Consider the following 26,850-nt stretch of genomic DNA (forward strand, 5'->3'; position numbering starts at 1 on the left):
CATGTGGACCAATTTTCAAATTACTCAGAAAGAACCAGCCAGTCGTATGGAATGATGAATGTCAAGAAGCTTTTGATAGCATTAAAGAATACCTGTTAGAGCCACCTATCCTTGTCCCACCAGTGGAAGGAAGGCCTTTGATTATGTATCTATCAGTGATGGATGATTCAGTGGGTTGTGTTCTCGGTAAGCAGGATGAGACTGGTAAGAAAGAGCATGCTATCTACTATCTGAGCAAGAAGTTCACCGACTGTGAGACTCGGTATACAATGCTCGAAAAGACTTGTTGTGCTTTAGCCTGGGCTGCCAAACGCCTGCGTCATTATATGGTGAATCATACAACTTGGTTGATATCCCGAATGGATCCAATCAAGTACATCTTTGAAAAGCCTGCTGTTACTGGAAAGATCGCACGTTGGCAAATGTTGTTGTCTGAATATGACATTGTGTACAAAGCTCAGAAAGCAATCAAAGGAAGTGTCCTTGCTGAGCATCTTGCTTGTCAGCCTCTTGATGATTACCAGCCAATTAAGTTTGATTTCCCTGATGAAGAGATCATGTATTTGAAAGCGAAAGACTGTGAAGAACCACTGATCAATGAAGGGCCGGACCCCAATAGCAAATGGGGATTGGTGTTTGATGGTGCTGTTAATGCTTATGGTAAAGGAATTGGAGCCATCATTGTGACTCCGCAGAGGCACCACATTCCTTTCACTGCTCGAATAACTTTTGAATGCACAAACAACATAGCCGAATATGAAGCATGCATCTTGGGCATTGAAGAAGCCCTCGATCTGAGAATTAAGCACCTTGACATCTATGAAGATTCTGCACTTGTTATTAATCAGATAAAGGGTGAATGGGAGACTCATCATGAGAAGCTAATCCCTTACCGTGACTATCCAAGACGTCTGTTGACATACTTTACCAAGGTTGAGCTGCATCACATCCCTCGGGATGAAAATCAGATGGCTGATGCTCTTGCTACGTTGTCTTCTATGTTTCGTGTCAATCATTGGAATGATGTGCCAGTGATCAAGGTGCAGCGTCTTGATAGACCCGCCCATGTGTTTACCATTGAAAATATGCCAGATCAAGCTGATGAAGATGTGAATGACAAAAGGCCTTGGTATCACAACATCAAACAATTCTTGCAGAGTCGTGAATATCCACCTGGTGCTTCTAACAGGGATAAAAAGACATTGAGACGATGGGCTAGCAGATTCCTTCTGGACGGAGAAATCCTATACAAGAGGAACTATGACATGGTCTTGTTGAGATGTGTTGACAAACAAGAAGCTGAGAAATCGATGCATGATGTACATGATGGTACTTTTGGGACCCATGCTTCGGGCCACACCATGTCAAGAAAGCTGTTAAGAGCCGGCTATTACTGGATAACTATGGAGCGTGACTGCCACAAACATGCTAAAAGATGCCACAAGTGTCAAATTTATGCTGACAAGATTCATGTGCCTCCACATGCTCTCAATGTTATATCCTCCCCATGGCCTTTCTCTATGTGGGGCATTGACATGATCGGAAGGATTGAACCGAAGGCTTCCAATGGACATCGTTTCATCCTAGTGGCAATTGACTACTTCACCAAGTGGGTTGAAGCTGCTTCCTATGCAAATGTGACCAAGCAAGTGGTTGTCAAGTTTATCAAGAATAACATCATCTGTCGATATGGTGTTCCCAACAAAATTATCACTGACAATGGTTCCAATCTGAACAATAGCATGATGCAAGCTTTATGTGAAGAATTTAAAATTGAACATCACAACTCTTCTCCTTATAGACCTCAGATGAATGGTGCAGTTGAGGCCGCTAACAAGAACATCAAGAAGATTGTTCAGAAGATGGTCACTACTTACAAAGACTGGCACGAAATGCTACATTTTGCCTTGCATGGTTACCGTACTACAGTGCGCAGTTCAACCGGGGCAACTCCCTTCTCTCTGGTATATGGCATGGAAGCAGTTCTCCCTCTGGAAGTGGAGATTCCATCTCTTCGAGTGATCATGGAAGCAGAGTTGACTGAGGCTGAATGGTGTCAAAGTCGGTACGACCAATTGAATCTGATTGAAGAGAAGCGTATGGCTGCTATAACTCATGGACAGTTGTATCAAGTGCGAATGAAGAATGCTTTTGACAAGAAAGTCCGACCTCGAGAATTCAAGGAAGGCGAACTTGTATTGAAAAGAAGGATAAGCCAGCAACCCGACCCAAGGGGCAAGTGGACACCCAACTATGAAGGTCCTTATGTTGTCAAGAAGGCTTTCTCTGGTGGTGCTTTAATTCTTACACATATGGATGGTGTTGAACTCCCAAATCCTGTTAATGCCGATATAGTCAAGAAATACTTTGTCTAGAAAGAAAAGAACAGCGTGGTAGGTCGAAAACCCGAAAGGGCGGCCTAGGCAAAAATGCGCTTCCCGGTGGATCGAAAACCCGAAAGGGCGATCCAGACAAAAGTTAGGGACAAAAAAAATGAATATGAAAGAGCTCGCTGAGATTGTACGCAACTCAGGCAAGAATGAGCGCCTCGATGAGCCGAAAACCCGAAAGGGCGGTTCATGCAAAAATGAGGTTGATGAAAGACAAGTAACTATATCTGGCAAATCACCATCACCCCTTGGGGCATCTGCAACTGTCAATGATCGTCTTCATCAGAGGCTTCGGTACTTGTGAATTCAAAATTTCTATGAAATGTAGCGGTCATCGTGTTCAATGTATCACCAACCAATAAAATTACCATTTTCCAAGCTTTGTAAATCCGTGAAGTCATGCCTTTGGCTGACTTTCACTCTTCTACATCAATTTGAGCCTTTCTATTGTTTGAAACTCTATTTTTCTTCCTACTTACAATGCTATATACAAAACATTTTCTTTCTATTTTGATAATGTCAATATCTGAAACAAACATCTTTGAAAATTGAAAAATCTTTTTCTGTCTATTTTGGAAGCAAACCTGAGCAACAGGGTACATTTCAATGAAACATGCATGAATGAATGAGTGTCAATGTCTATTTCAATACATGTTACAAGCAGGTTACTCCCCAGGATGATCTGTGGTCAATGGCAAGAACGAAAAAACAGAATGAAAATGAAAATGAAAAAATGAAAAATGCAAATGAAGGGCTCGCTAAGTTGAAAACCCGAAAGGGCAACTTAGGCAAAAATGAGCACCCCGCTGATTGACAACCTATGAAGGCAATTCAGGCAAAAATGGGGCAATGAAAAAATCTTTACTCCCCGGTGAATCGAAAACCCGAAAGGGCGGTTCAGGCAAAAATGGGGTTTGAAAAGGAAAAATGGAAAGAATGAAATATTGAAAAAGCATTGACCACAGATGCGAACATCCAATGTTTACCCAGCGCTGACACGCCTAGCAACGGCGACCTGTATCCAAGAACCTTCCAAGGGTCCTCCTTTACAAGTTTTATTGCCCTCAGCCATGGTTTCGATACGTCTCTCAACGACGGTCTCTCCAAGGAGGTTTTCCCCCTGTGAATATGTTGCAGCACGAGCCACTACGTGCCCAATCTTCCAATGTTTCGTCTGCCTTTGTGAAACTTTCTCTGCCAAATTACAAGCCAATCATGCATTTCAAGCATTCATACATGCATAATCATGCATTTTATGTGCTCATACATCCAATGATCTTGCTACACCATGCATACATGTTGCATACCCAACTCTCAACTGTCAAATTCAATCCAAATCCCAACTGACAAACTCAATTTCAATTTCAATTCCAATTGTCAATTTCAATTTCAATACCAACTGTCAAATCCAATCATGTCAACTGTCAAATTCGATGCAATCTCAACTTTCCAATCTCAATTCCAATCATGTCAACTGTCAAATTTGAAGCAATCTCAACTTTCCAATTTCAATTCCAATTTCGATGTCAATTTCCAATCTCCAATTCCAATTTCAATGTCAATCTCCAATGACAACCTCCAATGTCAATATCCAATGTCAATTTCAATGTCAATTTCAATATCCAATGTCAATTTCAATGTCAATGACAATATCCAATATCAATGTCAATGTCAAAGTCAATTTTCAATTCAATTCCAATCCAATCTCAATGTCAATTGCAACTCTCCAATCCAATGTCTATGTCTCTGTTCAATCTCAACTTTCAATCTCTCTTTCAATGTCAACTTTCAATTCAAATCAATGTCAATTCTCTCTCAATTTGCTTTTGGGCCAACAAAAATGGTCATGTCTATTTTCGAATCAAGTCAATGACAATTTACCCTCAATTGGTATCTTGTTAAACCAGACTTTCAATTTGTATCTTGTTACTGGTCAAGTGCCAGGTTCGATCCAAAAAGAACCACTTGTACCTGCTTATATACCTATGCTTCCGGACAAACGACAAGTTCGATCTAAAAAGAACAGTTTGTACCCAGCTCATGCTTTGTTATCAGTCAGACGGCAAGTTCAATCTGAAGAACAGTTTGTACCTAGCTTATGCCTTGTTATCGGTCAAACGACAAGTTCGTTCTAAGAGAACAGTCTGCACCTTCCCACATGATGTGGTGATAATCCAACAAGCAAGTTCGATCCAAAGAAACAGCTTGTATCAACCCTTTTGTCTATGTCTCTAGCCAAACGGCCAGTTCAATCCAAAAGAACAGTTTGTGTCTGCCTATCTATTTGTATCTTCAACCAAGTGTCAAGTTCGATCCAAAGAACAGCTCGTACCTGCCTATATGTCTATGTTTCCGGTCAAGTGCCAAGTTCGAGCCAAAAGAACAGGTTGTGCCTATCTCTTGTTTCGTATTCCTCGGTCAAGTGGCTAGTTCGACCCAAAGAACAACTTGTACCTTATTTTCTACTCCCTGGTTTGTCTACCCTGTCAATGTCCACCTGAATCCCCAGTGACATGGCATGTTCCGTAGACTCCAGTTGCTTGTCTTGCATTCATAATCAAAATGTTGCATGGCATTCATGTTTTGAAAATCTAAGAGCGTATTTTTATGTCCAAAAACAGTGCAAATGTTAATATTTAAGTATCTTCGTCCCGTCAACTCTAAGACTTCGTCTCTTGACTCTCCGGACAAAGAAACTTAAATAGGGGCAGCTGTTATACCCTAATTTTGGACCTAAAAATACTAACTCAATTCTTCTTTTCTTGCATTTTAAGGCATTTGATGTGTCTCTGATCAATTGCATCTTTCTCTGCATTTTATTTCAATGTTATTTGCAAAATTTACATGCAAGGGTATTTTAGTCATTTCCTATGTCAAAATTTCTTTCAGTCTTTCAAATTTTTGTTTGAGTCCTTTCAAGTAGTTTGAATAAGTCTTTGTTTCATTCTATGTCAAAACCCTTTCCAAAAATTGCATTTGAAGCCATTTTAGGTCAGTTTTGCCCCCAGGGGCATTTTAGTCTTTTCATGTGTTAAAGCCTTGTTTAAATCCTAAAAATTGTCTCTGAGTCTTTTAATTTTGCTTGTATGAGTCTTTGATTCAATTTCTGTTAAAAATCCATTTTTCAATTGCATCTGAGTCGTTTTTAGTCGTTTTCAGCCCCAGGGGCATTTTAGTCATTTCACACGAAATTTCGGCAGAGAGGTACTTTAAAGTACCTCATTTAGGCCATTGGTTAGTTTTAGTCCGTTTTGTCAAATTTTAGACGTTTCACTTTACGTTTAGTCAAATTACCATTTTTATTCCAATTTTATTTTTAGTTTTTTTTAAGTCCTAAAGTTCCTAAAATTGCACTTTGGTCCTCCATGTTATTTTATCTTATTTTAAGTTTTTTTTAGGTCAAATTTCGTTCAAGTTTTTGGTCAATTGCACTTTAGTCCCAAAGTCCCAAATATTGCAAGATAGTCCTTTTTGTCCAGGTTATTTCTTTTTAAGTTTTTTATTTTGCAGGTCAGTCCTCCAATTTTCGCAAATTGCAGATTAGTCCCTCAAACAACAAGTCCAGAATCCAGTCCAAGTCAGTCCAATACCACGTGTCAGCCACTCATAGGGTCAAAGGCCACATGGCTCCCTATAAAAGGAGCATTCACTGCAATGTGTCAGGATCACCATTCACAATTTGCCAACACATCAAACACACAGAAACAGAATTTCTCTTTCTCTCTCTATTCAGTTACGATCAAAAGCCAGAAATAACAAAGAACACGAAGAACATTGATGAACCCTAGCTTCACCAGAATGAAGAATTGAAGTGAATTCAATGAAGTTCTCAGAGATTCATCACTGAATCCTCATCATCGAACTTGAAACACTGCAATTCCAGTGTGAATCTGCCACCAAAGCAGCAAATCCACACGATCACAGTGGAGAAAGACGAAGAAATCGAAGGTTGAGTTCGATCAGTGAAGAAGAAGAGGTGAGGAACTGATTTATTTTCAGTTTCTGTGCAAGAACTTACCAGAAGCATCAAGAACATCCAAGATTTAAAGTTTTCTGAAGAAGTTCGTCCGAATCTCCAAATCAACTCAGGTAAGTACGCAAATCCTTCTCGTTTAGTTTGTAATCATCATCGAAGGATTAAAAGTGAATTTGAACGGTGAATCGGAGTGAAAACTTCGAAAAGATTCGAAAAAGTGGAAACGAAACCCTAATTTCAAAAATCACGAAAGTTCACCGTTTGTTCTTCGATTTAAAGCATAAATTCATCATCAGCATGTAAAATAAGCCAGGATAGGGTTTAGTTTCAAAGAAATCAGAAGAAATTTTCGAAACCCTAAGTTGTAAGTTCAAGTGTAGATCTGTTCGAATCCATGCCTAATTTTGAAAAATCAGTATCAGAATCATAGAGAGAGAGCCAAGACGAACACAACGGTGTAAAGTTTTTCAGAAAAGGTGCTCAGGTGCGGCGGCGCCACCGGCAAGCCACCGCACCTCCTCCGTTGTGTCCGTCGGAGAAGACGACGGAGAGGAAGAGAGAAGTGAGAGCTTCTCTCACTAGAACAACATAGAGAGAGAAAGATAGTTGCAGAATGAATTGGACCGGTCTTCCAGCCTTTATAAAGGCTGCTGAACCGGACCGGTTCAATTCTGGTTTGCTCTAGGTTCCCTCTCCACCGTCAGATCTAGGTTTAGTTGGACCTGGATCAATCCAACGCTTCTGATGCGTTTGGATGATCCAGGGTCCGTATCCTCTTGGGCCTAGGTTTGGACTCCTGCGCAGATTGTTTCCCTTCCATGTTTCTTGCTATTTTGCACGTTGTTCTTGCTTTTCACACCTCTTTTGACTCAAAAAAATCTTTTCATAGAAACATCTAAAATTCTTGTGTGTTTTCAAGGTGTTTTTTGGTATTTTTGTGAGTGTTTTACATCTTAAAATTGATAAAAGAGATGTATACTTGTCACTTGTGTTTTGTTTACTTTTCTTGTGATTTGTTTGCTATAGTTTCGTATAATATTTTGTTAAATTGATATGGATGTTGGTGTGCAAATTTGTGAATATGTTAGCTTTTGAATGGTCTTTTCTTTACTGATTAGAGAATGCAATTTGATTGATTTCTTGGGATGCAAGTTATGTGTACGCTTTAATATGTGAATAAATGGTAAAATAGGCTTATGATGATTCATAATCTTTAAGAGCTTGATATGGCTTTGTAGTTCTCATGTTGTGGCTGAAATAAACCTTTTGAAAAGCTTGTCACAACATGGGAATTATAGGACATAGCCTTGCCTTGGTATTGTGATGAGTATTAGGCACATTTTACCACTTTCTCTTGATTAGGTTTTATTTCCTTGCTTGATAATATTGCATTTGTTCCTAGTACTTCTCTTGTTTACATTTTCTACCACTCTTTGCTTTATATTACTAACCATTTGTTCATTGTTTCATACATCATGAGCATTTCATCTTCCATCTCACATTTTCATCCTTTTATTTTCCTACATTTTAAAATTCATGCAAAACTTAGAATGTAATACTTAGGAGTTTTTGTAATATTTTACTTTCATGCTTTTAATTTCTTGGCAAAGAGGCCATAGAATGTATCTAGGGTATGATGTAAAGGACAATGGACTCTAATGATGTACACCGACACAAGCACCGACACATGCACACACACCACTTTAGGTATATAGTTAGAATATGCATGTTTAGATGTATGTTTAGGATTGTATGTTTAGATGAATGCTTAGGATTTCCACTTAGAAAAATCATTTTTCAAAAAATGTGAACAAACTTCACTCAAATCATTTTCAAAATAAACCTTGGGATCAAAATCCCATTGAATTTTCCTTTTTCATTTTCTTAATCAAATTTCAATGAAAATAATCATATTTGACTTCTTTTGCAAATGACTAATTCCACCCCACTTTTTTCTTAAATCTCATGCCCTTGAGGCCTCTTTCTATTCTTCAAAAATCCCATTTTTCAAACTTAAAATCAACCAACAAAAACAAAAACATTTTTGGAAGAGAACTACGGTGGATTTGATCCCTTAATCGGGTACGTAGGCAAGGAACAAAATTCCTTCAATTCAACTAAAATGAAAAATCCAAAAACATTCTTCTCCCTCCAATTCTTCATTTAGTAACTTTTAGGTGTAAATAACATTTTCAAATAGCATTTAAAAATAAAGCGCGTAGAAATTAAAGACGGTTCCTATAGGTTACTATAGTCGTTATGGGTGCCTAACACCTTCCCGTAGCGAAAACAACTCCCGGACCTCGATTCTCAAGGGTTTTGCTTACTTTTTCCCTTCCCAAGAAAAAATAAGATATCACCGGTTTAAAAGGTTCAAACGTAATCAATGTTTGACACCCGAAAACCAAGATAAAACAGATACGACTCAATAAATTAAAAATTACAATTTATTTAAAATGACTGTAAATTAAATACTAAACTAATAAGAATAGACTAAAATTTTAACTAAAAATACTATCAAAATAATGATTGATGAGGAGTCATCATATAGGATAATTTATATATTTTTTCATCTCCACTAGGAATTATCAAATGGCGTCGTTGTTGGGGACATGTGTCAATATATTTGATACATATTCATCTTATCTACTTATAGTTGGTATGATTTGTTGATTTTCATTGTATATGATTGGAATGACTCTAGCTAGTAAACTAGAATCTGATCCTGAATTTGAGAAAACAACTAGAAAGGACAACAAATAAACAAAGCATAAGAAGAAGAAAAAAAAACTTTGCAAGTTATAGCAATAGCAGGGTGAACCTTCGATTTCCGTAACTTTGGAAACTCAAAATTCATACACAATGGAAGGAACGGCAAAAATCATGATGATGTCAACCATGGATATCACAATGGTGATCAAAATGGTGGTGGAGGTCCACAAGTTCAACCATAACCTACTGGTGGAATCTTTGCTCACAATAGCTCCAAAACACTGGTTCACATCAACAAGCCTCCCATGAATCATAGCCAAATGAAGATTCAAAAAAAATAAGGATATTACAAATATAATATGCAAATAAGTTCACAAAATGGATCATAAAGACCCCTACACTCGTATGGGCAAGTTCTATGAGATTGGAGGTGTCCTAAGTGCTGCTGAAAATGAAGAAGAGACGTTTTTTGAGGTTCATCCCAGACTCACCGGAAGTGTGCAGGGCCTTCCCAGTCTGGGGTGCGATGACCTAGGGTTCATGGTTGTAGGGGGCCCAAAAAAGTTTTTTTATGGGAGTATATATAGAAATATGTGCTTTATAAGGGTCTGTATAGCAAATGCACTAAAAGGGGCCAAATTTCAACAGTATCAAAGCTTCAGCCCAGCAGCTCTTAAACTGTTTATTCGTGAAAAGGGCTCATACCAATGCAAAAGGAATTCTACTCTTTACCCAACACATTTTGCTCATTCCCAACTGAAATTCCAAAAATATCCCTGCGTGAGTTAACTCACTCTACTGCTAATCTTGCAGTATAACACTAGCGTGAGTTAACTCATGCAGGGGCAATTTCATCTTTTCAGTTGGGAGCGAGTAAAACAGTTGGATGAAGAGGACCAAAATTAGATGAGTCCCACCTCGGTCGCTCCTAATATAACCACCAAAATTTGCCTATAGTAAAATATCTTGAGGATCATCATATCTTCTTGTCCAAACATTCCCCAATGTCAGTTTTTTTTGTAAATATGATACATAATTTGAATCTTGAGAATTGAGAGTGATCTTATTGTATAGTCTTCAAGACATGAATGTGACTTATGGAATATTTACGTGTCTTCACTTCAAATTTGTCAAACTTGTGTTTATGACTGAGTTTTGAAGCCAACTCCTATCCGAGGTGAGACTCTTAACACACCCCCTCACAACCAGCATTATTGGCCATGGTTTGTGGATATAAATGGTGGGTGGTCCGATAGCGGAAACCTAATACCATGTGGCCCAATGGATCTTGAAGAGGCTCTGATACCATCTTAGAAATCGTGGTTGGGCCTAACATAACCTCACAAAACCGGCTTGTGATGTGAGGATTGCCCCTACTTATAAACACATTGTCAGACCAACTCTTATCCGAGGTGGGACTCTTAACAATGGCATGGCAGCAAAGTGTTAATATTTTTTAAAAAATATTTGGTGAATTTATTATAGGGTTAATTATGTTTTTGGTCCCTACAAAATTGCGACCTTGTAAGTTTAGTCCTTACTTAATTTTAATAGCATTTTTAATCCCTACAAAAAATTTCTGCACTCAATATTAGTCCTTACTCAATCCAAATTTGTTTAATTTATGCTTAAACTCTTAAGTTTTTCAACAATTTTTTATAGGCGTGTTAAGAACGTTATTAAAAGGTCCTCCGAAAAAAATATCGCAAAAATTTGATTTCTACGTCCATATTTTTGTTACTTATATCTTAAACTTTTGTCGTTTTAAAAAATTCATATTTAATTTATTTCGCTGGATTCTAGGGTGGACCATCAAATAAGTGGTTCACCGGTGGATCATTTTGATCAATAGTTGAGAGCCATTGGATTCATCACACTCGTAGATCCTACCATACACCACCTACACTATATCATTTTTTCCCTCTTCCACTCTCGCTGGCCTCATCCTTCCACTTTTCCATTAATGGTACCTCGCCAACTCTTCACATTCTTGTTTCCCAACAATAAAAAAAGCACACATAAAGCATGTTTCTTCTTTTTCATCTTTTAATTCCAGACAATAGAATTCATATTCACCCTCGTATCCAACATTTTTTGTTTCCTTATTGTATACAGAAGGGTTATAGAGTGAGTTATGGCATCAACCTAATTCCTTTTATTGCCATTTCAAACTATGAATTGAGTTTTATCTTTTAACCAAAACCAAAACCAAATCCGAGAAAGGGTGTTCATAGATTTTGAATTGAAGTGGTGGAGTAAAAGGAGATTTTTTTTTAAGGAAACATAGTTTTTAATTATATTTTTTGAATTAATCTTTTAGGAATGGGGGGTTGTGGTGGTAGTGGAGAGGCAATACACCAAGGTTTCAACAGTGTTATAGAACTCATCAGAGTCATAGAGCCAAACGCGAGAAAGATGAGAACAATGATAGTGTGCAGAAATTTCTCATTTTTTTGTCTAACACATCTAAACCTTTAATTTAAATCAAATGGTGTACAAAAGTGGTCCACCGGTGAACCACTTATTTGATGGTTCACCCTAGAATCCACCATTTATTTCATGTTAAAAAATTATAAATTTTAGTAAATGAACATTTCATAGTGTTCTAAACTTGTATAAAAAGAATCGTTAAAAAATTTAAGAGTTTAAGGATAATTAAACAAAATTTATTTTAACAGGGACTAAAATTATAAGTAAATTTTTTTTTTGTAGGGATTAAAAATGCTATTAAAATTAAGTAAGGACTAAACTTAAAAGGTCGCAATTTTGTAGGGACCAAAAACATAATTAACCCTTTATTATATGAACAAAAAATAAAATAAAATAAAAAGTATCTTCAACAAATATAGACTATTAGGGTTAATAGATCTTTACCCCCTGTAATATATGTCACTTTTGGTTTGCCCCTGTAAAAAAAACATTTTTGATTCGGTCTTTGTAAAAAAAAAATTGTTTTAGAATACCCCCTAGGCAAGCTGACTGTGCATTTTCACTGACGTGGCACGCTAAGTCACCTTTTTCGGATGACGTGGCGAGTTGACTGTATAATTATTTTTATTTTTTACGGTGTACACGTGGCATTTATGATTTTTTTTAAATAAAAAAAATCTTAAAAAATGAAATAAATTCTGGAAAAATTAATAAAAATGAAAAAATTATTAATAATGAAAAATATTCTGGAAAAATAAAAAATATTCTGCGAAAATGAAAAAAAATTCATATTTTTTTTTTCAAAAGTCAGAAGTTTTATTATAAAAAAAATTCAGGGACTTAAAATATTTCAAAATTTATGAATATAATAAGAAAATATATTTCAAAATTTTTTAAAAAAGGTTCAGATTTGTCTTTCTAAATTAAAAAGTTTGTTTTTTTTTATTTTTTATATAAAAAATAAAAATATTGGAAAATATTTTCATAATTAAAAAAACATAACATTAGACCATGAAGAATAGAATAAAATAAAATTCTAGAAATTAATTTTCAAAATCAAAATAATTATATAATATTATATTTTTGAATTTTTTAAAATTTTAATTTAATTCAGTTTTTTATATTTTTTTTGAAAATTTCGATATATATTAATTTTTTCCAGAATTCATTCATTTTTTTTAAATTTTTTCCAGATTTTTTCAATAAATTTTCTAGATTTTTTTCATTTTACCAATTTTTTCATTTTTATTAATTTTTTCAGAATTGTTTTCATTTTTCCGTCATTTTTTTATTTTTTTCAGAATTTATTTCATTTTTAGTAATTTTTCCAGAATTTATTTTCAATTTTATGAATTTTTTTCGTTTTTTAATTTTTTAAGAATATTTTTTATTTTTATTTAAAAAAAATAACAAATTCCACATGTACTCCATAAAAAATAAAATTAATTATACAGTTAGCACGCCACATCATTCGAAAAAGGTGACGCAGCATGCCACGTCAGCAAAAATGCACAGTCAGCTGGCCTAGGGGTATTCTAAAACAAAAAAAATTTACAAGGATCGAATCCAAAAAAAAAATTTTACAGGGGGCAAAACCAAAAAAGTGGCTTATATTACAGGGGGTAAAGGCCTATTAACTCTAGACTTTATTATTTCACCTCTTCCTAATTTCCTTCCACTTGACCTTCATTTTCTTCTCCTTTACAAGGTCCGTAAGCCTTACTAAAACAAAGAAAACCCAAAAAATTGGCCAACATCAATCCAAAAAGAAGCCAATAATAGTAATCATAATGTCCCTTATTTATGTTACTAGAAACCCAACTTTCCTTTCCCTCTCCCTTAGTAACATCATCAACAACACTCAAAATCAAACTAGCCAAAACATTTCCAATTGACATACCTAATCCAGAAAGTGTTGATGCTACACTAGACATAGATTGAGGCAACTCACATATATAAAATTCATTTTGTCCAACACCATTAAAAGCTTCAGCAAAACCATCAAGAATTTGTCTTGGCAATAACCACATAACTGACATGTTCACAACACCTTGTGGAAACTCCTGAAAGCCTTCATCAATTGCTAATTTTCTTCTTTTACCTTCTACAATTGCCAATGAAGATGTTGATAAACATATTCCGATTAATCCAATTCCCATTTTTTGTTTTACTCGGAGACGAGTCGGCGAATGTCTTAGTTTTGATGCTGAAGGAATTATGACACAATCATAGAGGACAATCCAAAGTACTGTAAAGAGGATCATGAATGCTGACATTGAAGCCGTGGGGATTTCGAAGTTCGAAGTTATGTAACGGTTCATGGTGGATGCTTCCAATACAGAAAATGTTCCTTGACTAAAATTTATAGACATTATCATTCCTGTTGTCCAAATTGGAATGATTTTGATAATTGCTTTGAATGCTTCCACTTGATCTATTGTGCAAAGGCTCCATTGATTTTTTAATCTTCCATCTTGTGTAAGATCTTGTTGTGGATTTTTTATAAGGCATGCTTTGTTTAGAAACCTACCAATCAAATCAGAGACTCAAGCCAATTAGTCATCACATATATCATCACTCTCAAAACAAGATCAGATAATGAGTTGATTATACAATTTATAAATTTAATTTATATGCACCGACCGACAATGTAAAGATTTTTTACCGCGTCAACTAATCATACCTATTTGGTCGTTAAAAACATTTTTTTTTAATCGTATCCACTTTAAAAGTGCTAAAGAGGATAGTTTTTGATTCGTTGGCATATAAAAAATCTTTACACTGGCGTTGCATCACATTTATTCACAAAGTTATTCCTTGAATATATTATGAATGATTGAAGTATATGCAAGTAAATGAGAGCATTACAAACTTAGTCCCTAAGATTGAAGAGCCTGACAATTTGGTTCCTAAAATAATCTAATTTTTTAAACGACCAATGAAATTGAAAATTCGCAATCACTTAGTCCCTTGTGTACAATTTCATCACTAAATTGAACAACATAAAAGGACTAATAAGATGAGTACTTTTAATTTTTGGGATCATTTTAGACTGTTGTTAATTGTAATGACAAAATTGTCCGACGAGAGATAAAACAAGTGATTCACAACGAATATACACTATTGGACAATTGAAAGGTTCATAATTTGATACCTGAATTTCTCACTCGGCATATGCATTTCGGAATCGTTGTCACGATAGTACATGCCATCATTTGAGACATTTGATGATGGTAAGTTGTAGTTTCTGTTTCTGTAAGACGCGATGACGACTCGAGCACACTCACTAATCACATTGCCTTTTGGTTCCACCTTAACATAGAGTGAAGAAGCTAAAAAAATAGACACCATAGATATGAACGTGAAGACAACAGGGACACCAAATCCAATAATCCAACCAAAATTTTCTTGAATGTATGCCAACATGGTCGTTCCAATCAAAACTGCAGCTGCTGTTAAAGCATAGCTCCAATTAAAGTAGCCCTCTATGATTCTTGCATCCTTTTCCTTGTCTAGTTGGTCAATGCCAAAGGCTAAGGAAGAGGCTCTTACACCACCAGCTCCAATGGAGATTAGGCATAGAGAAGAGTATAAGAAAGCAAGTTGTGATATTGTGGGAGAGTTGCAGCTCATATTGAATGGATCACAAGGACTTAGGTTGGGAATGGTAGCTGTTAGCCAAAGAAGTAGCATTCCCTATAGTGTGACACAAAATATATAAATAACCAAAAATTAATGATACAAAATATATATACCAAAACGAAGTGATTTAACTCATGTGTTTAATGAGCTCTGATTAGGGACAAATCTTTCGAGAGAACCTCAGTTCAAATCCTAGTTGGATCAATCCTTTGTCATAGTTCACTTACCTCTGGATCGTATTTCAGATTACTATGGTTTCTTTTCCTTGGAAACAGGAAGAATAAAACCAATAAAAGAAATATAACATGAAAATGTTCTTATGGCGGATTTGGATTCTACACGGTGAACACATTTATTGATCTTGGTTGTTTGATCTCATATAGCAGTGATGATTATTTAAAGATAATATGGTGAAGTAGTAATGTGAGTCGACCAATCCCAAATCGATGGTTGAGATCAACTAATGTGTGTAACTTTGTACTTTTCTAAATGCAAGTAATTCATATCCATACATAAATAAAGGATACTACAAAAAAAAAAATGAACAAAGTGAAAAATGAATTGATCTAGTGCAGATTCAATAATTTTTCTGTTGTCAATGTTACAGATCTATAGATATGAATATTTCTTACACTTAAATATGACTATTTGTTGGTTTATGTACCAAGGATGGATACGGAAGGGGGCACCCAGGAGCTCCAACCCCTCCCTCCTCAAAGGAAAAAAAAAAAGGAAGAAAGAGAGTAAGAATACAATATGAGTGTGAGAAACAAAGTTGTCCAAAAATTCTCACAGAATTGTTGTACAAATAGCATTTATTTATTTTTAAGTGGGAAAGTTTGGTTTAGTCATTAAAAATACTGTATTTTTGTGTTACATTTCTGGTTTTTTCTCTTAGCCTTTTTTTTTTTTTTTGACTAATTTCTCTTGGCCATAAATTAACATTACTTTGTGAAAGAATAAGTGCTCTATTAATATATTTGGGAATTAAAAAATAGTAATTCAAATTACATTAAAAATTGACCGTGACACTCTCTTGGGGACAATTTATATGTAATTTAAATGTGACATTTATTATGAAATAGAGGAAGTGCTATTCTTATAATTTTGTCAAAAATATTTATGATAGTTTAATTTTATATATTATTTATAAATTTTCTAGCCCCATTCATTACATTTCTGGATTCGTCCTTGTTATGTACATTGTCGTTATATATGATATTAACATGGTTGATGTGAGTTTGTTCACAAATTAATTTTTTTATTTTAAAGTTTTTAAATTTGTGTTGTATCGATGTATTCTATCAACTTGAATGAATGAATGAATATCGTATATTTTTGTAAAAAAAAAAATGAAAAGCTAAAATAGAATTGTCCTCCTTAACTCTGTCCTTAATGTATTTTCTATCTATCTTTTTTTAAAATGCCGGTAAGTGTAGCGAGTAAGATTGTTAGAATTCAAAGGGAGTTCTTGTGGGGTGGTACGGAGGGGAGTAGGAAAATTAGTTGGGTTAGTTGGAAGGTGGTGTGTCATCCCAAAGATATTGGAGGTTTAGGTGTTAGGGATGTGAGGTTGGTGAATTTGAGTCTCCTTGCGAAGTGGAGATGGAGGTTACTTGAAGGTGACATTACCCTTTTGGACGGAGATTTTAATGGAGAGATATGGTCGCAAGGTGGGTGACCTTTTGGAAGGAGGGGTTGGCTCATGGCCGAGTAATGCTTCTAGGTGGTGGAAGGACTTGGTGTCACTTTCGAAAGGAGACGAGGAGGATTGGTTTAATGAGTTGGAGAGAAGAGTGGGGAATGGGTCGAGTACGAGCTTTTGGAAAGTGGCGTGGAGAGGGGAGGTGCCGTTTATGATTAAATACCATAGACTTTTTTCTATCTCAATTAATCAAGAGGCGACGGTTCAAGATTTGTGTATTCCTATCTCGATGGGAGGTGGGTGGGCTTTTAATTGGAGGCGCCGCTTGTTTGTTTGGGTAAACGCTCTTTTAACGGAATTGTTGGGGGAGTTGGAGGGTTTTGTTGCTAGTAGCGACGAGGATAGGTGGAAGTGGAGGTTGGAGGATGATCAGGCCCGGTCTTGAGGGTGTGCAAGGTGCTCAATCAAGCCGGGCTTCCAAAAGCTATGGGTCTCGAAAAAAAAAAATTAACTCTAATACCACCCCCACTTAAATAAAAAAAATATATGTTACCAAAAGCTATGGGTCTCGAAAAAAAAAATTTAACTCTAATACCACCCCCACTTAAATAAAAAATATATGTTACTTCTTTACACGTTTGAGTTTTTTTTAGACTTTAGTTCTCCTGTCTGGGCATAAATGTGGTACTATCAAACCACCCCCAATTTGTATAATCACTTAATCAGTCAATTTAAAAAGCTATTTCATTGAAAGAATCACAACAATCATTTCTTCTTCACATAAACCATTCGTTTTCCCCTTTCCCACAACGGATAAGTGACAAATCCAAACGACACCGTTGGTAAATTTTACCTCTCTTTCACTTAATTTTTTTGTATTTCGTTTCATGTTTAGAAGTTGTTATGATTCTGATTTTTTAATGAAGCTTAGCTACACAAAAAAATTGCATTTTTATTTTATTGGGGGCCTATTTTAAATAGAGAGTCGAGCCTCCTATTTCATAGGAACGGCCCTGAGGATGATATTGTGTTTTCGGTAAAGTCTATGTATTTGAAGTTGGAGAGGAAGGGGATAGGGGTGGTTGGCACTTCGGAAGGGTAGAGAAGGGTGTTTCGTCAAATTTGGAAGTCTGGGGCACCTTCCAAGGTGATTGCTTTTTTTTGGAAGGCGCTTCTTGATCTTATTCCGACGCGCACTAATTTGGAGATTAGAAATTGTCTTCCCCTTGGCATAGGTAATAACTGTGTGTGGTGTGCGGGGGTTGCCGAGTCTTCTTCCCACCTTTTCCTTCATTGCGATATGGCAAGAAATATTTGGTTAAATTTGATGGTGTGGTTAGATTTGAATTTTGTTATGCCACCAAATTTGTTTATTCATTGGGAATGTTGGAGTGGGAGACCTATTCGCAAGAAAATCCGGAAAAGTTTATGGATGATATGGGAGGTAGTAGTTTGGGTTATTTGGAGAGCTAGAAATGATCGTATTTTTAATGATAAGCATGCTTTGTGGGATGAGCTTGTGGAGGAGGTGAAGGTTGTGTCTTGGAGGTGGGTGTTAGGGCGATTTAATGTGCCGGCATGAATGTTTTATGAGTAGTGTTGGTGTCCCCGCGAGTGTTTGTTGAGGTAAGTGGTTTGGCGCAAGTGCGGCAGGTTTTGAGTTTGTCATGTGGGAGGTTTTGGCAGGTTGGTGCACCTACTGTCATGACAGGTTTTTTCCTAATGGTAGTGCTGCTGTCATGACAGCAAGCTGTCCTCTTCCTGCGATTTTTTGGTTTGCTCCTGGAACTGTTTTGTTTGCTGTTGGTCTCCAGCTGCTGTGCGGGTTGTGTGGATTTTTGTAAAGGATGTAAAGCAGCTGAGCTTTGAAATTGAATTCTAAGGCTTATACTGTGAATTCAGCGGCATAGCTATAGCTCTTTTGGGATGGTTGTGGTTTTTTAGAGGCCTTTGCGCCATTTTTATTATTTTCAGGGATTGGTTCCGTGTTTTTTGTGCACTAGTACAAAAAACACTTATTAAATCAAGGATTTTAAATGGGTTGGTATCCACATGACTTAAAAAGCTGGATGTAAGGAAATTTTTTACTTCTAATGATATTAAATTGTTTGACCCCATTTAAAAACCATTTGTCAAAATTCAAAGTTCAAACCAATGTAAAACGCTACTCCTAAAAAAAATTCGCTTTTCATTATCCCTCCCACTTTTCCCTTTCCCTTTTCACTTTCCCTTTTCCCTTTTCTCCCCTTCACTCGTGAAACTCTCCAAACCCCAAACCGTTCTCAATCGAACACCATCCCTCTAACCTCTGTCTCTTTCTCTCGCTTTCTCGAAACCCTTATTGCCATCCCTCTCTCAACGTGAACTCTCTCTATGAAAACCCCATCGGAGAACCCCCTCCCTGTCCCTTGAAACAACTCACATAAACACAACCGCAACCGTTTGTTCATTTTCGAATCCGAACAGAACCGATTCAAGCTTCACCAAGTCTGATTTCAACAACATCATCAACACAGTCGATTTATTCAAGCTTAAATCAATCCGTTCATATCAAACCCAAGTCAGAAGCAGAAAGCTGAGTTCGGATCGAGCATGATAAAAGAATGAACCGAACCAAACAGCAAAGATAACCGAATTCGCGAAGGAAGAAGAAGAAGAAATCGCTTTCAGACGAGATCGGAGTTCAACAACAACAAACACAAGCTGTCGGAAGCAGCTCGAATCCGAAGAAGAGGAAAAGAATAGAGCAGTTTTCGTGGAAGAACAAAGGTAATTTTTGTTTGATTTTGTTTCATAGATCTAGGTTGTGATGTGCACATTTTCGTGTTTTTGTTTGAAGAAATGAGTTTAGAAAGTGAAGGAGATGTAGATCCGTGAAAAACTTTGAAGAAAATAAGAGTTTGAAACTCCGGCGCGGTGGTGCCACCACCGGCCACCTCGCCGGAATAGCAAATCTCGTTGGATAAATTTACATTGGTAAATTTTAAGTGTAATCATCAACTTTGTGTTGAATTGTAATTTTAATTGTTATAGGTATTATGATTTGTAAAATTGATTTAAAAAATATCTTCGCAATCATTCTGGTGAGCGGGAATTTAAAAAGAAAGGTTAGGAACACCTTTCTGCAATGGGGCATAGTGTGGAAAAATTTTACAACCCATAATCACGGTGAAATACTAACTTAACTTATATATTTATCCAAACAATTTATAAATTAATCAACTAAAATATCTTTATGATGGTATCAAGTATCTTTATTTGATAGAGTAGTGTCATTTATAAATTAATCAACTAAAATATATAATGTCACTCGATTGCACTATATGTGTGGTGAATCCTCTCTAAAGTGAAAATGCATCAATATATGTAGCTTCTGTTTGCAGGTAGAAGAAAAAAATGCATCAATATATGTAGCTTCTTGAAAATGCATCAATATATTCTATCTTTTAGTTTCTGTTTGCACTATATGTAGTGACTAAATTTCAATGACTTTTGATGGACAAAAATGCATTTATAATATACATTTCCGAAAAAGCTTGATCTCATTTATCTCAAATATCTAAAAGGTAAATGAATTGAGTAATATCAATCAAATACTGACATTAGCCCTTCCATTCCAATGATTTTATGAATTGCGCACATGATGTCATAAGAATGGAACTTAAATAGGTGTTTTACATTTCGTTTGTAATTAAGTACCTGTTATAAATGAGAGTGCTATTCAATAAATCTGTCCCCTAGATTTAAAAAATAGAAAGAACGGGATGACCATGACAATCATTGTTCTCATTGTGTTGAATTGTAATTGTAATTTTAATCGTTATAGGTAAATTGATTTTCGTTTTTGATTTTGAATCTGTGTTGATTACTATTAGAAGGAAAATTGTCTTTGAACAAGTTACTGATATAAATCCTGAACAACAAACTTTTCGTATATGTAGATATAAACTTTTCGTATCAACAAACTTTTCGTATTAATCGTAAAAGAGAATCTGAATTATTCTCTTTTTAAACCTTAAAGGGTATCTGAGTGTACAATTTTCATTAAGTAGAAACTAATGAAAACTTTAAAGGATTATCTTTGTCAAGGGTATCTGAGTGTGAGTGTGTATGTCTACACTATAGGATGATAGTCCATTGCCACCACTTTGTGCCTTGCTAAGTTGTTAAAAAATATGCTATACGATCTAGGTGAAGAGATTATGTTTTCATGTTTGATGTTTGATTTGGTCTGTAACTTTTTTTGTGTGTGATTAATTTGTTTTGTACTTTAAGTGATTATCAAAATGATAGAGGCAGCAGAGAGCTGTGTTTGATAATTTGTTGTTTTGTCTATGAATTCTCTGGTATATAAATGTGGCCTATGGCTGTGGTTTTGTCTTCTTAGGTACTGCGGCGAAATGCTTAAATAGCTTGATTAATACTCATGGTTCATGAGTTGCAGTAATTCAGTAAATACTAGGTGATAAAAGGGGAAGGGTATGCTGGCTGTTCTAAGAGGAGAGAATGCATAGTTAGCATGTGGTGATCTAGGGATGTGATGCGGTACAGTCACTGGCATATTCTGCTTGTTTACTTATGTCTCTGTTGTACTTTGATAATACATCGTGGTTTTGAGACATAGAATGCATTTGGTTTCTGCTAAAATCCTGGCGTATATGGGTGGTGTAAGTACATTTTCACCCTTATTTATGCCTCTGTCTATGCTTTAAAGTAGATAGATCATTAAAGAAAATGTCTCTGTTTGCTGCCTTGTACATGTTAAGATTTTAAATTGTTTCTTAATATTTTAGGTATATGGAACGCCTCTGTACTCAGTTGGGAAATAGTGATGTGTATGGTTTCGTTGATCCATTTTTCATTCACGCGGAAAATGACGAAGTTTTATATTCATACAATAAGTTAAAAATTATATTCATACAATATTATAAGTTTTATATGTATGATATTTACTCAATATAATATCCTTTGGCCTAACTTCCTCATCACCATCATCTTTGACTTCCTTGCTAGGTACATCATACATGCTTTTCTTTCCTTTTTCTATCTTTGATTTTTCATTCTTCATTGTTGTTTCTTCTTTCATGGGTGTCTCTATTTGCTGCATGTCTTTGTTTTATGTTTTTTTTACTTTGTTTTAGATAATCAAACATTAATTTTATGACATGGAAATGCTGTTTTATTTGTGTTTTTTCGATTTTTTTGAGCTGTTTTTGGATAAGAAATATGCATTCAAAAAAATATTTTTTTTTATGAGTTGATGGAGTCCAATGGTGTGAAAATACAGGTGATTGGAATCTGCTATTTTTTATTTTTTTTTATTCTCATGCATTGAATATTGTATAAAAGATGAATTGAAAGTTTGATTTTTTATTTATGTTCTTATATTTTTTGTCTTTTTCAGATTTGGGTGGAAATTTATGTGTTACTCTTTTTCTTGTGTATGTGTAGTGATGATATGATATATGTGTTACTCTTTTTCAGACATGGTGGAAATTTATGAATGCACTCAAAATTGCATCCACAAGATCAAGGAATTCAATTCCAAGCCACCTAAGAATAAAAAGGGATCTGGTTAGTTCTTCTTCCTGCTTGATGTATACTCTTTTTAATATACCTTGGCCTCTTTGAATTGGCTTATTTGAGCTTATCTATTGATATTAGCACATATGGGACTGTTTGACATGTTAATATATTGTTTTCAGCTTATTTCAATAACTATCCATGATAGCTTATATGAAAATAGTTTGATTTTGTTTTATCTTTTGTTACAAAAATAGCTTATGCATAAGTGCTTATATGATAAACACTTATACTAAAAGGGCTTAATTAGTTTTTTCTTTATCCAAACAGGTAATATAGTTTAGTTATGTATGGAGTAAAACACCATTTCTGCCCTGTTGGTCCTATCATGAATTTTTAATCTCTCAGAACTTCAGTTACAAATGAGTATTTGGCTTGTGACATCCTGTTTTTATGCCTAAAAAAAGTCACCTCTATAGTTGTATCGATCGTAACTGCTTGCAGATATATGTTGCTGTTCTGTTTGTGTCTCTTTTCCTTTCTCCATGCTTCTGTTTTGACTTGTTCATATATATATAGGTTATTTTGACAGAGCTGATAATTTATCCTTTCGCCTGACTTCTTTTTTTCCAGATTTTTGGAGACGAAACTCCGTTTAGTGATGATGAAATGACAAAAGTTCAAGAACGCTGTGCAAGTTTGATTTTGGAAAGACTTGATGTAATATTTTAATTATGTCAATAACTATGCTTTGAAACAATGTTTAGCTTTTGTTTAATTTTATGATATTGTAACTTTGGATTTGTTTGATACTGTAACAATGACAGATTTGTAATGAAATTTGATCATATGAAATTTCATATTAGCTGCTAAGTTTATGAAATTTTTGGTTATTATATTAAATTCTGCACCGTCATCGTGGTATAAAAAAAAAAGTTTTTAAATGGGTTGAACAGATTTAAATTATATTTATTAAATCGGATCAAAGAACAGACTTAAAATCTAGAATTTTGTATGTCCTTAGTTCACCTTTTTTTAAATGGTTTCATTCGATTTAAATTAAAAGATTTTAGATCGGTTCAACCGATTTAAATTAAACGATTTTAAATCGGGTAAAGGGGGCTGACTTAAAATCAAATCCACTTTTTAAATCGGCCACCTATAAATCGGATGTTCACCCGATTTAAAAAGTCATATTCACCTGATTTAAAAAGTGTTTTCTGCACTAGTGGTGGATGTTACGCTTATATACGGCATCGTTGTTTTTCTTGTTTCCGGCTCTTTGCGTCTTGCTAGAGTTTTGGATCAATAATATTTGCCGATTCAAAAAAAAAGATAAGATAAAGGCTGAAATGCATTTTTTGTTTCCTCTATTTCAAAAATCAATTTTTTGTCCCATATTTAACTTTTTGTCCCTAGTCTCCTTTTAAAATCATTTTTGTAATGATGTGACATACTCATTTCTTCTGTTTGTTTATGCGGTACAACCAACTTAAACCATGTTTTGGCTAACGCTCCAAAGTGAAGCTTCTACTTTTTCACGTTTTTAAGCATTGAGAAGTATGAATAGTGCATTGGGAAGCGGTTTTCAGCTTCCAAACGCCTTTCCAAACACACACTTAGAGGTGCGTATAGAGCATATTTTTACTGACATGAATATTTTAATACGGTCCAATAAGTGTTTTCATGTTAATAGACCACATTTTGTCCAAAAAAAAATGTTAATAGACCACATCTTAAAAAATTAACCAAAAATGAGATGAGTCCAAATTTCGGAAGATGAAAAAGTTTAAATGGGGATCAAAATACCGATATTTAAAATATGGAATCAAAACTTTATTTATTTTTTAAAAAAGAAGATTAAAAGTGCATCTAAAATGTATAAGAACTTACTAGTGAAGAGAGAAGAGATCCAAAGACAATGGTAGGGTAGCGACCAAAGTAGGTATCAGCAAGAAAAGCACCGACAATTGGTGTGAAACTAGTAGCTGCTGACCAGAGGAGGATCACATTGGTAGCTGCAGCAGCTTCCATCTCATAATGTCTTGTTAAATACAGAATCATGCTTGGCAATATCCCAAAACTTGCCATTTTCTCAAATGCCTGGTTCGCTGCCAAAACAAAAGAAATTCATCATCATAAAATATTTCAAAAGCATGGCGCAACAACGGACAAATACTTAAAAATCACTCGAAACCCTATTGAGATGGTGGTTTGATGTGTGTCAGGTCTACAAAGAGTAAAAAAATACAAATATGAGTTGAGTTTGAGACAACATATTTGTTTTTCCTTGTTTTGGTGGAACTGACATCGACTTGGTCACCATCTCAACCATGAGTACATATATAAACTTCTACTTCGAAAGACAAACTATTTTACCAAAATTTTGAACAATTTTCAAATATTGGTGTATCAGAATCAATTATATAATATGAAACATTAAATTGTATCAAATGAAATAAGTTATGTTACCTATGATGAAGGGTAAGGTTCTGAATCCACCCTTTCGATTTGTAAGGTTAATTAGAGGCTCTTCTTCCTCGATCACCATATTTTCCATGTTTGAATTAACAAAAGAAACTAACCCAAATGAATGAAAAATGGAGTTAGTTAGTTAGTTGTGACAGAAGTGAGAGTTAGAAAGTTCAAAGGTTGGCACGAACAGATGTAGTGAAGATAGGTTGACACGAAGTGTCGTATAGTTTCTTAATTGTCGTTGTTCTATACGCGAGCACCGCGTGCAGAGAACTATTAACTTCCGTACAGTACCAATCAAAATAATCTAGACGCACACGTGGTAAAAGAAAGTCACTCCGTGTGTCTTAAATTGGATGTCATTATACATTATATTATTAAGAAAATAGTAATTAGTAGTTTTGTCAACAAAAAAAAATATATTTAGTAGTTTTGATTTAATAATAAAATAATTTTATTAATTATAGTTAGTGAAGTAATTAGATGATTGACATAAAATAAATAAATATATGTTAGTGGAAAAATAATAATGTTGTATTGATATTGTAAAATGGACAAATAATTTAAGATAGAAAAATAACAAAAATAACATCTAATTTAAAATGAAAAGAGTAAAAGAAAAAATAATTAAATTACATAACTTAATTATTCCTCGTTTAAACCCACTTGTGTTTGTGTAGTGGTGTTGATATGAGATATTTGAGGGTGTTCCTCTTAAACTCTTAAATTTGATTCTCCTGAATCCAATTTGGTTGGACTAGTCCATATAAAGCTTTGTTTTAATTTTTATAAAGTGTTAGAAATAAAGTGTTGATATCGATGCTCATTTTATAAATCTTAGTCTTAGTGTAGGGCTGGGCAAAAATGAATTCACTTGAATTAAACTCCTCAAACTGAACTGTGGGCGTTCGGGTTCGGGTTAAACGGGTTTAGGAAAAAGGTTGAGACGGTTTGCATCGGTTTGGTATGGGTGGCCATTTTCAGCCCTAAGATAACCGAACTTGAACCAAACTATATATACTTTTTTTTGTTCGGAAGTCATCAAATAATTCTTATAATGGGCTAAATTGAACCAAACCTAGAATAAAAATAAAAAAATAACGCATCCCTTAAACATGAAACTAATCAAATTTGTTCAACCCTAGATATGTTTCTTCTGAAGTGGATAAAATAGTCACAAGAAAGGGGGGGTTTGAATTGTGACCCTTTAAAAATTATCCTGCAACTTTTAAAATGATTCTCAAGTGTAAACTTGGAATAGTTAAGTTAACTTTTTGACTTCAGAACGTTCTGACGTCCTTGTGCAGATTATGCAGAAACAGTTTTAATCAAGTTAATGTGTTGTGTGTGTTTAGTGTATACTGAATTTAAAAGAGTAAAGAGAAGAGAAAGAACACACAGAGATTTATAGAGGTTCACCCAATGTGGGCTAGTCCTCTCCTCACATTCTTGTGAGAGTTTCCACTATGATGCTTGAGATAACCTCTCAAATCCTGCACCTTACAATCTGTGTTCATCTGGACACTTACAACTCTGTATTCTCTAAGCCTCAGCAGGCTTGCACCTTGTTGCTAAGTTAACCACTTAGACTTTTACAACCTTTTGCTCAAACTAACACTTTAGCACCTCTAAAGCTAGATGAGACTTTCTTTTCTTCTTGCTAAGTTACCCACTTAGACTTTGCACCTTCAGCTCAAACTAACACTTTAGCACCTCTAAAGCTAGATGAGACTTTCTTTTCTTCTTGCTAAGTTACCCACTTAGACTTTGCACCTTCAGCTCAAACTAACATTTTAGTACCCCTAAAGCTAGATGAGACTTTACAAGATGTTTGGAGTTTGAATGTTTGAGAAACAAACAGAAGAAGAAAGAAGAAGAAGTTATCTTGGAGATAACAGAGAGTATTGATTTGCACTAAGTAATGAAAGCCTTAGTCATTGATCAATTTCAATTTGCAAAAGCTTCAAACAAAATCAAGTTGTTTTCTTGTATGCTTTGCAATTTGTGTGGAGTTTGAATGTTTGAGAATCAAACAGAGGAGGGGGAAGAGAAGTTAT

The 26,850-nt window shown here is 35.0% G+C and overlaps 1 protein-coding gene and 1 long non-coding RNA gene across 3 annotated transcripts; one reads left to right on the forward strand and one right to left on the reverse strand.

Annotated features, from left to right (window-relative positions):
- Positions 1-12,931: 12,931 nt before the first annotated feature.
- On the reverse strand, positions 12,932-25,011 carry LOC146952926 (protein NRT1/ PTR FAMILY 1.2-like). Its single transcript, XM_085707073.1, has 4 exons — positions 24,791-25,011; positions 24,212-24,429; positions 14,663-15,204; positions 12,932-14,034 (listed from the first exon to the last, which is right to left on the reverse strand). Exons 1-4 carry the CDS (start codon positions 24,876-24,878, stop codon positions 13,173-13,175), a joined length of 1,710 nt encoding a protein of 569 aa, XP_085563199.1. The 5' UTR covers positions 24,879-25,011; the 3' UTR covers positions 12,932-13,172.
- Positions 18,928-23,201, forward strand: LOC146952927 (uncharacterized). 2 transcript variants are annotated; one of them, XR_015007949.1, is made up of 5 exons: positions 18,928-19,564; positions 21,183-21,462; positions 21,589-21,808; positions 22,280-22,369; positions 22,952-23,201. It is a non-coding gene; the product is annotated as an uncharacterized LOC146952927 (long non-coding RNA). The 2 variants fall into 2 exon arrangements; XR_015007948.1 differs by lacking the exon at positions 21,589-21,808.
- Positions 25,012-26,850: the final 1,839 nt, after the last annotated feature.

This window comes from Medicago sativa, chromosome 1 (assembly GCF_051527215.1).
Source record: "Medicago sativa cultivar Bolivia chromosome 1, Bolivia_mono, whole genome shotgun sequence".
NCBI classification, from domain to species: domain Eukaryota; kingdom Viridiplantae; phylum Streptophyta; class Magnoliopsida; order Fabales; family Fabaceae; genus Medicago; species Medicago sativa.